The sequence below is a fragment of the Vipera ursinii genome, assembly GCF_947247035.1.
Source record: "Vipera ursinii genome assembly, chromosome: 1".
Classification (NCBI taxonomy): domain Eukaryota; kingdom Metazoa; phylum Chordata; class Lepidosauria; order Squamata; family Viperidae; genus Vipera; species Vipera ursinii.
The window spans coordinates 114,767,906-114,779,581 of NC_139512.1; the positions used below are offsets into that span (position 1 = coordinate 114,767,906).

The window sequence follows — 11,676 nt, forward strand, 5'->3', positions numbered from 1 at the left end:
CCACTGATAAAATACAAGTGAGGAAACGGACATGGATAAATACCTGGTAAGATCCAATGGCCCAGTTTTAGAACAATGGATGTATTCTGAGTCTGTAAAAAGCAGAGAGGTGGGGGAATTATTTATAACAATTTGATCTGAACTATGGTTATCAACACCTCACAAAGGAAAGGTAAATAATGAATTCTATTCTGGAAAATGAAAAAGAAACTGTAAGGATGAAGGTCCTCCTACCCAAAGTCAGCATTCAAAGAAGTTTCTCTGTTGTTTATCCACAATCAACGAATCTGAGGAGCTTGCAACCGCAAATGTGGCATCAAATTAATATCTGAACATGTTCCCATCTCTCATTTTCAAACCTCCCTTTATTTTGACATTATTATTCCCTTTATTTTGCACTATTATTATTCCCTTTATTTTGACAGTATTATTATTGGACTCAGTAGTTTCAGCCTTACAATCAAGATTCTGGCATCAAATATTGCTAAACACGTTGGTTTGTGCTTAAATTGTAAGCCGCCCTGAGTCTTCGGAGGAGGGCGGGATATAAATGGGATTAAAAAAATATATCTCCAAATATACTCCCAATTCTCCCAATATTTTCCAAAGCAATTCCTAAATTATTTACTTATGCCAATTTTTCTTCTTAACTTGTTTCTTTTTCACCACTTATTGGGAAACCTTTTGTGTTTTATCCTTGTGCAGCTTACCTGCATTGTAAGTTCAATTCGTTAGTTAGCATCAATTACTAAATCTGTCCTAAATCTCTTCCAAATCTCAATTCCTTAGTGTCATTTACTCTATGCCTAAATCTCTCCCTTCCTTGTGTTCTCCAAAATATCCTGATCCCCAAGTTGAAAATTTCCTCATATTTCCAGAGCCAACATAATTCTTAATATTCGTATGAAGACCATTCAAATATTTCTTCTATCTTCTCTGAAGCTTTTCTCAGCCGTTACATTCTCAGCCCTGTGTTTTCCAGAGCACTGTGGCTATAACTTGGTTTCACTGACATGCCCTGCTCCTTGTTACAGAATTTCAGAAATCTATATTTTTACCAGCCTTGACTAAGTTATTCTGTTTGATTGTCCCCAAAATGTATAATTGGACTGCAACTTCCCTTTCCAAATTTCACCAGTATAACTAGGCAGGCCCAGCCAATAAAATAAAATAAAATCCAAACAGGATTCCCCCAGGCATGGGAAAAAGAAAGAAGCAGAAAGATTTTCTTTTTTTAATGAGAGTCTCAAATTGGCTGGGTGAAGTTGACTGCTCCACTTTGACTGCCATTCAGGCTATCTTTGAAAATAAATCTCTTAAATACAAGCAATAAACAAAGTGGGGTTCCTATTATTGTTGTGTAAGCTGGGGGCCTCACTGAAAGATCTTTCTTGTGGCCTAAAGAGAATGTCCACTCATGTTCCTGGCGTCACTGAGTGATCTCATTCCCAGCCTGTGGAGCTGCAGAAAGGAACTACTGTAACTCCCTTGATACAGCCAAAAGGTTTTCAGCTGAGATTCTTCCTAAAACTCATGTCATCAGTGCATTGCCATCTCTACTTAGATTCAGATTGCTGCCTTCTTTCCTCAAAGCTGTGAACAGTTTTCTTTCCACATCAGGTGACAAAATGAGATATGTGAGCATTGGTCAAGACATAGCTGGAATAGTCATAAAATCTGTTTGAAATCTATCTCAGTTATTCCCAGATATGCCAAACTTACCTGAATGAAGCTGAGTATATTTTCCTTTTATGTTCTTTGGGCATGCCAACAGAGCAGCCTATATGGGAGCCTTGTATTTTTCTGAGTAAGGTAAGAACAATACTTCTTTAAATTAGATTCTTTCCATTCCCTGTGGAAGTATTTAAACTGAGGCTTTCCTCTTGATGGTCTGAAGGTGGAAAATTGGTATCATGCCAAACTTTTTTCTCAATTCCTCCAAAGAGATTTTCATCTAAAAATAAAGAAAAGAAAGGAGAAAAGGCACCATTCCCTGAGGCTACCTGAGATCTCCAGATAACCATTCATCTTCCTTGTTTAGGGCCCTTAGAAGTTCTGTTACAAGGGTCTTTTCTGGGAAAAAAAATCTGTGGAATGTAGATTTCATAGGGACCATCCCTTTAAAATTATTGCAATTATTTATTTAAACAAATTTTACAGAAACATTCAAAGAAAGAGAGAGAAACAATGAAAGAAACAATAAACTGATGAGAAAATGAAAAGAGGGATTTCTTTTCATGATTTTTATTTTTATTCAAAAAAAGTTAAAATACAAAATTTCAAAAAAGAAAATTCACAGGAACAAACAAAAAAACTCAAAAGAAACAAAATGTTAAAAAGTGCACCCCCCTACAAATAAATATACACACATTGTCCCTCCTAGTTAAATAGTGATAAATATATTATAACAATATTGGTTTCCCACCCCTTATGAAACAGGGCTCCCAAATTTTTCAAATTTCTAATTCTGTTTACAAATTATTAACCTGTCATCTAATATATGTGGTCATATATTAATGACCACAGTCCCAGGGAGAATATTTTAGGTGTTTCAGTCCAGGATAAAAATGTTTTTTGAAAAAATAATCTCCAAAGTATAGTGAAAGTCCACTATAGAAGTAAATCAAAGTCCAAACACTTCCACTACTCTAAGACATGCAAACATTATTCAAAATAGCCAAAAAGTTAAAAAGAAAAGAACAAGAAAAAAACAGATAAAATCCAGTAGGGGGTTAAAATAAATCACCATTCAACCAGCCTGTCAACTTTTAAAGATAATAAGCAAAGCAAAACAGGAGCTTTAAAAAGTGTAGTTGAAACCCAGACATGCTTAAGAGAAGTCATGATTCCTTGTCCTGGGCGGGTGCACGGTCATCTGAAAACCTTCTTGGGTCATTTTTAGGTGCTCCCATTCAAATCCAGGGAGCAGGGTTGCCAAAGAACCAGCTTTGGCAGCAAAATAGGCAGATCGTCAGCAGGAGAGAAAAATCTTCCTACTGTTTAGCAGCCATCTTGGGGAGGAGTTGAAAAGAGGGATTACTGCACTAAGAAATCTGCCAGTCCATCAGATTCATTGACAATAAAAGTTGGGGACCTGGCTAGATCCAAGCTCAAGGATGAGGCTTTAGTTGCAGTGGTCTTTTTTTCTTGTAGATTAAAAATCATCTCTCATAATTAGTAAAGCAAACCAAAGGGAAAAAAGGAGAATTTGAGCCAGTAATTGAGTATGATCATCGCCATTCTAGCCTTCATTTTCATGAGCCTGACTTCAATCTCAGGGAGGCATTAGAAATACATTTGAGGACCTCAAGGCCAATGTTAGAAATTTGGATTGAACATGTTGTAATGATGCAAAATTGTAGAAGGGGCCCAGCTGAGCTCTGTAGAGAACTTGTGCTATTGGCTTGGCTTTGAATAGTTTGAGTGTTGTAAGTACATAGTGGTCACTCCTTGTCTTGTGAAATTTGAGCATGGCAATTGTGATCTTCTGTGCATTTTCAGCAACGGAGTCCCCATGGATTTTCCTACGATTAGCAGAGGACAAATCCCAGTTAATTGAAACAGGGCACCTGTTGGAAGGGATCTTGGAGGCCTTCTAGTCCAATTCCTAGGACCCTAGGTGTCATTATATTTTGGAAATAAACTACAATTTGTGCATTCATTTTTTTTGAATTTTTAAAAATCAGTAGCTTATACAAGAAAAACAAGCCTTATTTTAATTTTATTAAAAAAATAATTTTATTTTTATGGGTTTTCAAACTCATTCCTTTGAATGCAGTGTAGAATTGAAAAATATGAATATTTACACACATTAGCATTCTCTGCATAACATTTTATTTCCCCATTAGCAAGCCATTGTTTAATTTGACAGTATTTAACTAGTGATATAAATGCTCACACACATTCCCTCCAACCAGTGGTGGGATTCGGCCAGTTCACACCACTTCAGCAGAACTGGTAGTTCATTTTTTGTTGCCCAGGCCCAGATTGGACTTCCGGAAGTGGCATCCACACAGAGAACCAGTTGTTCACATATCTGAATCCCACCACTGCCTCCAACCCAACAGCAAAGAATGATACTCCTTATCCACATGTCAATGTCATGATTCTGGGCATGGGCTGAGCTCTGCTACATGTCAGCTTGCCAGGTGAGTGGAAATGGGATTGATAAAGACTGACAACATGGAACAAACTAAAATTTGCTAAAATAAGGGTGTCAAACTCGCAACATCACGTGACATGTTGCAATGTATTGCAACTTTTTTTCCATTCCGGCAATGGGGTGGGTGCGGTTTGGGCATGATGTATCCGGCCCATGAGCTAGCAGTTTGACATCCCTGTGCTAAAATGATTTAAAAGTTTGAATTAAGAGGTTGGATTGTGCCAGCCACTCTGAAGGGAGAGAAGAACTTCCTCACAGGGAAAATTGTCTTAGCCAGATGTTATTGGCCCAGACTTCATGCAAGCCTAACTCTATCCCTAACAGGAATTTTCACTAGAAGTAGGATATCTCACATGTTAAGTGCAAAAATAAAGCTATCAACCTCATTTACTCAAGAGAGCCTCTGCGAATCTAACCCTGAGGTCTGTCTTTGGTTCTCCATAAAATAACATGTGGCTAAAAATGTCTGACAATTTCAAGCAAGGTCAGTGTACTTGAAAACACCACACAGAATAAAATGCTGTTGAAAAATAGACATTTTTCCCCAGTGTGGAAGTCATGGAAAGCCCTTGAAATAACTTGAAATAATGCAACATCTGTTTCTCTCTGCTCTGAGAGCTGAAAGGAAGGATTATATATACCATTTGATTTTCTTCCCTGGGTAACATACTTCATAGATTGCTGTCAGTTCAGAGAAGGACTGGGATGATGCATGCAAAGGAAACAATTTTCAGCCAAGAAAATTAAAAGTGGAGATATATTGAAAATGGCTCTCTCAACCATTGGGAAGGGAGGGAAGGAAGGAAGGAAGGAAGGAAGGAAGACTGGCTGACACTACAGTGAGACATTAGTTTATTATCTGAAATCTACTCTGGAGAAAGACAGTATCAATGACATTCATTTAGATGATGTCAATCTCTCCCAGACTTTTTTGAAAGCTGCCTTCACATCTTTGTTGCGTAAGCTATAAATGAAAGGGTTGGCCAGAGGGCCGATTACAGTATAGAACAATGCATTTGCCTTGTTCCAGTTTGGAGTGTGTTCAGATTTTGGTCTGCAATACATGGTAAGAATGGAGCCATAGAAGAGGGTAACTGACACCAGGTGGGCTGAGCAAGTGAAGAAGGCTTTGCGTCTCCCTGCAGATGAATGGATACGAATGATGGCTCCCACAATACCAATATAGGAGCTCAGGATGATAGCTGAGGTTACCAGCCAATTGCAACCTATGAGAGTAGTCAGAATGACTTCATAGAACCCTATATCATCACAGGACATTTTTAGAAGAGGCAGCACATCGCAAAAGTAGTGATTGATGACATTGTTCCCACAGAAGCGTAGGCGGAAAGTGTTACTAATATGTGCAATGGCATTGGCAAAGCCAGCTGCATAGGTGTTGTGACTCAGGGCCAGCCTGTGGGTCCGACAGCCGGGTCCGATGTATCGGAGGACTCAGATGTGGGGGAGGAGGGAAACGAACCGGCTGATGATGATTTGGAGACTTTGCAGAGTCCTCAGCCGGGAACCTCTTCTCAGCTGTGTGAGCCCGAGAGTGCGGAGGATGATGACCCACAGCTGGCCCTGTTCAAGGACGCCCGACGCAGGAGGCAGACGAGCAGGGACAAACAAAGAAAGGCTATGGGACTCCTTGGGAGGAGGCACAGGGAGACCACGCCCTGAGCTCTCTATAAAAGAAGTGTTTGGGGAGGGGCTGGTTGCTGAAAGCAACTTTTCCGTTTGAGAAGTCAAGCTCTTGTATTCTTGTAACAGTGTAATTAAAACTTGGCAGAAGCCTTTTGGTCTTGGACGCTTTCCAGACTCTTCTTTTGATTAGGGGTGCGAGAAGAGGGCTGGTTCAGAACAGTTTGCTTTCAGCCACCCACCCCTTAATACTACGATGGAGCAGCTTCTTGCCGAGAATGCCCAGCTCAACCAGCAACTCACCTTGCTGGCCACTCAGGTGGCACAACTGCAGGCTCAGGTACATGCTGCCCCCCCACCCAGGAGGAAATGTCAGATAGCTATGCCGGATAAATTTGCTGGTAAACCAGAACTGTTTCCTGCCTTCCTGGGACAATGCCAGCTTTATATCAGCGTGAGAGCAGCTGATTTCCCCACTGACCGAGATAAGGTGGGATTCGTATTGAGCCTTCTGTCGGGAGATGCAGCTCGTTGGGGCACGCCTCTGTTGGCACAGCCTAGCCCTTTGTTGGATAACTTTGGGGGGTTTTGTGACCATATGCGCCTCATGTACGAGGACCCGATTAAGGCGCAGACGGCCACCCGACGCCTGAAAGCTTTGAGGCAGGGTCAGCGCCCTCTACAGGCCTATATCAGCGATTTCCGGCTGCTTAGCCAGGATTCCGCCTGGAATGAGGCTGCGCTCGTGGATGCCTTTCAGGATGGCTTGTCAGAGGAGATGTTGGATGAGCTGGCCCGCGTGGACATTCCCTCAGACCTGAATGGGCTGATCCATCTTTGTCTGCGGATCGATGCCCGGCTGCAGCAGCGTAAGAGTCGCCGTGCCACCCCACAGACCCCTGCCGCCCCTGTTGTGCGTGAGCCCCCAGTCCAGAGGGAGGAGCCAATGGAGCTGGGTGCCGCCAGGTCCCGTCTATCGGTGACGGAAATGGACAGACGACGATCGGAGGGGTTGTGTTTTTACTGTGGGGACCCTGGACATTTGGCTGCTTCTTGCCCGAAGAAGCGTCAGCGGGCGTCAGTGACCAAGCCTGCCCCGAGAAAGTCCCCTGCTTTGCTATCGGGAAACGGCCCGAGCCCGATCTAGACGGTGTGAAAGATCGGGCGACCCACAACATCCACACCGAGCGACGTTGTTCCGACGGTGCCTGTGAACCTCCACGGCATTTGATTTTGGAGGCACGTCTGATCCTTCCTGGCAAGCCAGAGGGGATTCCGGTCCATGCCTTAATTGACTCTGGGGCTACCACTAACTTTATGGATTCGGCCTTTGTGGCCAAATGGGCTGTTCCCCAGTGTCCAGTGGATCCGCCCATGCTTGTGGAGACCATCGATGGTCGAGTGCTCCTGTCCGGGCCTATCACGGCCGCCACGCAACCCGTGTGTATGGCCATCAGTACCCATGTGGAGGCCATTCAGTTCTACGTCACTTCGGATCTGCACTTCCCCGTGGTCTTGGGACTGGCGTGGCTCCGGGCGCATGATCCACAGATCTATTGGTCTCAGAACTTGGTCACCTTCCCAAGTTTGCAGTGCGTGGACCACACCCGCCATATCTGTGCCGGCCAGGTGGAGGGTTCCCCAGGGGTTTCCTTGCCTCCCGAACTGTCCGACTTTGCTGACGTGTTCAGCGAGTCAGAGGCGGACCAATTACCCCCGCACAGGCCCTACGACTGCTCCATTGACCTAGTCCCTGATGCGCCTCTCCCAGTGGGGCGTTTGTACTCCATGTCGGAGCCCGAGTTGGCTGCATTGCGGGACTTCCTGACGAAGAACTTGGCTCGTGGTTTCATCCGGCCCTCGTCCTCGCCAGTGTCTGCGCCCGTGCTCTTCGTCAAAAAGAAGTCGGGCGAGTTACGGCTTTGCTGTGACTACCGGAAACTCAACGCTATCACGGTGCGTAACCGCTACCCGCTGCCCCTCATCCCCGAGCTCTTGGACCGACTCCGGGAGGCTAAGATCTTCACGAAACTGGACCTGCGTGGAGCTTACAACCTCGTCAGGGTTCGGCCGGGTGATGAGTGGAAGACGGCGTTTGGTACTCGCTATGGACATTTCGAGTACACGGTGATGCCGTTTGGCCTGACCAACGCCCCCGCTGTGTTTCAGCATTTTATGAATGACATCTTTCGGGATCTGTTGGACCAGTTTGTTGTGATTTACCTGGACGACATCCTGATTTACTCCCCGTCGCGTGAAGCGCATCATCAGCATCTCCGTCAGGTCCTGCAGCGCCTCCGGAAACATCGGCTGTTTGCCAAGTTGGAGAAGTGCCAGTTCTACCAGGTGACCATTGATTTCTTGGGTCACCGCATTTCTCCTGAGGGCATCGCCATGGAACCGAGTAAAGTTGAGTCGTTGCAGAGTTGGCAACCCCCGCGTCGCGTGAAGGATATTCAGCGACTTCTTGGATTTGCCAACTACTATCGGACATTCATTCCTGGCTTTGCTGCCTTGACAGCCCCCCTCACCCGGCTCCTGCAGAAGAAGACTCGGTTCCAGTGGAACGCCCCCGAACAACAGGCGTTCCAAGCTTTGAAGGACGCCTTCATGAAGGAGCCCATCTTGAAGCATCCTGACCCGCAACGGCCGTTTGTCGTGGAGGCGGACGCCTCCGACATTGCCATTGGGGCCGTGTTACTCCAGGCAGCGACGCCCAACGGTACCCTTTTCCCTTGCGCGTATCACTCACGGAAATTGAATCCCTCGGAGCGCAACTATACCATCTGGGAGAAGGAGCTGCTGGCCATCAAGGCGGCGTTCGAGGCTTGGAGGCATCATCTGGAGGGGGCGCGGCATCAAATCGAGGTCCGGACGGACCACAAGAATCTGGAAAGCCTGCAGACCGCTCGGAATTTGAACCAACGCCAGATCCGGTGGTCCCTCTTCTTTGCGAGGTTTGACTTCCGGGTGCGGTACATACCAAGCGGGCACAACCAGAGAGCGGATGCTCTGTCCAGGAAGCCCGAGTACACCCGAGTGGAAGACAAGCTTCCGCCCAGGACCGTGATCCCCGTCGAGTCTTTTGCTGCGGTGCGGGAGCCGGTGGATATACGGGCTCGGATCCGGGAGGCGCAGCAGCAGGAGGCGTGGGTGGCTCAGCGGAAGGAAGAGGTGGGGCCAGATTCGCCTTGGTCGGTCACGGATGGACTCCTGTATTATCATGACCGGCTCTATGTTCCAGGAGGGCCACTCAGGGGACTCGTCCTCAGCCAATGTCATGATAACCCGGCTGCGGGGCATTTTGGCCTGTTCAAGACTCTGAACCTGGTCTCCCGTACATTCTGGTGGCCCCGAGTCCGACACGATGTCCAGTCTTATGTCACCTCCTGCGTCCCATGCAGGCAGGCCAAGTCAGCGACAGGGGCCCCGCCTGGTTTACTGCAGCCTTTGCCAACGCCCAAGAGACCCTGGGGGGCTGTGTCCATGGACTTTCTGACGGATCTACCCCCATCCTCCGGCTTCACGACAGTGTTTGTGGTGGTGGACATGTTGACCAAGATGGCGCACTTCATCCCCTGTCGCGGCTTACCGTCAGCTCGCGCCACTAGTCGCATGTTCATCCAACAGGTGTTCCGGCTGCACGGCCTTCCCGATAGAGTCGTCTCCGATAGGGGGGCCCAGTTTACAGCCCGCTTCTGGCAGGAGTTGATGCGGGCGTTGGACATTAAGGTTTGCCTCTCGTCCGCGCATCATCCTCAGACCGACGGGGGTACCGAGAAGGTCATCGGCATTTTGGAGCAGTATCTGCGCTGCTACGTTAACCTGCAGCAGGACAATTGGGTGGACTATTTGGCCATAGCCGAGTTTGCCTTTAACAACTCGCAGCACACCTCCACGCAGATGACACCGTTCTTGGCCAATGTGGGTTATCACCCTCGGTTTTTCCCCCTTTCTCCCGTGGACTCACCGGAGCCGGCAGCGAACGAATTCATGGCGGAGTTACAGGCGATCCATCGGTTGGTGCGACGGCAGCTGGAGAAGGCCAAGGCCGACTACAAGAGGTTCGCCGATCGGTCGAGAAGGGATACGCCTCCATTATCGGTGGGGGATCGGGTCTGGCTGTCCACCAGGAACCTACCATCCACTCGGCCGGCGAGGAAGCTGGACCACCGTTACCTTGGACCATTCCCAGTCGAGGCCGTCATCAACCCGGTCGCCTATCGTTTAACTCTGCCACGTTCCCTGCGCGTGCACCCCGTCTTCCATCGGTCCTTGTTGGTCCCCGAACAACCGGCTTGTCCACTTCGCCAAGCGGAACCTCCCCCATCAGGACCTCGTGATGGCGACAGCACCCCCGAGTACGAGGTCGCCAGCATCAGGGATTCCCGCTGGCTGAAAGGTCGCTTCCAGTACCTGATCGAGTGGAAAGGGTACGGGCCGGAGGACTTCACATGGGAAGACGCGACCGCCGTTCATGCCCCTGCGTTGGTGACTGCGTTTCACGAACAGTTCCCATCCCGACCGCATCCGGATCGGCAGACCCGGGGGAAGGGCCCTGCGGTGCGGGATAGTGTTGTGACTCAGGGCCAGCCTGTGGGTCCGACAGCCGGGTCCGATGTATCGGAGGACTCAGATGTGGGGGAGGAGGGAAACGAACCGGCTGATGATGATTTGGAGACTTTGCAGAGTCCTCAGCCGGGAACCTCTTCTCAGCTGTGTGAGCCCGAGAGTGCGGAGGATGATGACCCACAGCTGGCCCTGTTCAAGGACGCCCGACGCAGGAGGCAGACGAGCAGGGACAAACAAAGAAAGGCTATGGGACTCCTCGGGAGGAGGCACAGGGAGACCACGCCCTGAGCTCTCTATAAAAGAAGTGTTTGGGGAGGGGCTGGTTGCTGAAAGCAACTTTTCCGTTTGAGAAGTCAAGCTCTTGTATTCTTGTAACAGTGTAATTAAAACTTGGCAGAAGCCTTTTGGTCTTGGACGCTTTCCAGACTCTTCTTTTGATTAGGGGTGCGAGAAGAGGGCTGGTTCAGAACAATAGGCTGCTACCACCAGCTGGATACAGAGTTTCTTGGGCATGGCAGTGGTATAAAGGAGTGGATTGCAGATGGCCACATAGCAGTCATAGGCCATGAAGGCCAGTAGGAAGCATTCACAATAGGCCAAACCAGCAGAGAAGAACAATTGTGCTGCACAACCAGCAAGGGACATGTGATTATTCTTGGATACACAGTCAGACAATATCCGAGGAGTGTAGACTGAAGAGTACCAGACATCCAGGAAGGAAAGGCTGCCCACAAAGAAGTACATAGGTGTGTGCAAGCGGGAGTCTATGTAGATCAGGGTCATGAGGCCCAGATTCCCAGTCAGTGTAATGGCGTAGGAGACCAAGAACAGCACAAAGAAGATTATTCGTAGAAATGGGTCTCTTGTAAACCCAACAAGGACAAAATCAGTAACCAGTGTCTGATTGCCTTCCACTTCCATCATTTTCATAAGCATAACCTGTTTAGAAAACAAAAAGAAGTCAAAATTTGACAATTTTAACCCCCAGAATACAGAATTTGTGCAATAATTTTGAACCAGGTGTTGAAAACCCATCAACCTACAGTATTTGGTATGCTGCTGTTAACTTTGCCCCAAATTGATTTGGCTTCCAGTTTTTAACATTTTATACATAGTTATGGGATACAGGCTTCATCCATTGAAAAAGAGACATTCAACAAGCCAAAACAGGGATGAAAAGAGCAAAACACCTCCTCACCAGCAATCAACACCCAGATGAGCATGGATTAACACCAAGAGTAATATCAAGCTAACAATAAAAAAGCAAACAATGCCCCAATCAAGGGACTGCCAAACAAGCT

At 47.3% G+C, this 11,676-nt stretch overlaps 1 protein-coding gene across 1 annotated transcript; it reads right to left on the minus strand.

Moving 5' to 3' along the window:
- Positions 1 to 5,059: 5,059 nt before the first annotated feature.
- LOC310632483 (olfactory receptor 9G4-like) lies at positions 5,060 to 11,305 on the minus strand (the record flags this gene model as incomplete). The annotated part of the gene is made up of 2 exons (XM_083349703.1): positions 5,060 to 5,547; positions 10,846 to 11,305. 2 exons carry the CDS (start codon positions 11,303 to 11,305, stop codon positions 5,060 to 5,062), a joined length of 948 nt encoding a protein of 315 aa, XP_083205829.1.
- Between the last annotated feature and the right edge of the window lie 371 nt (positions 11,306 to 11,676).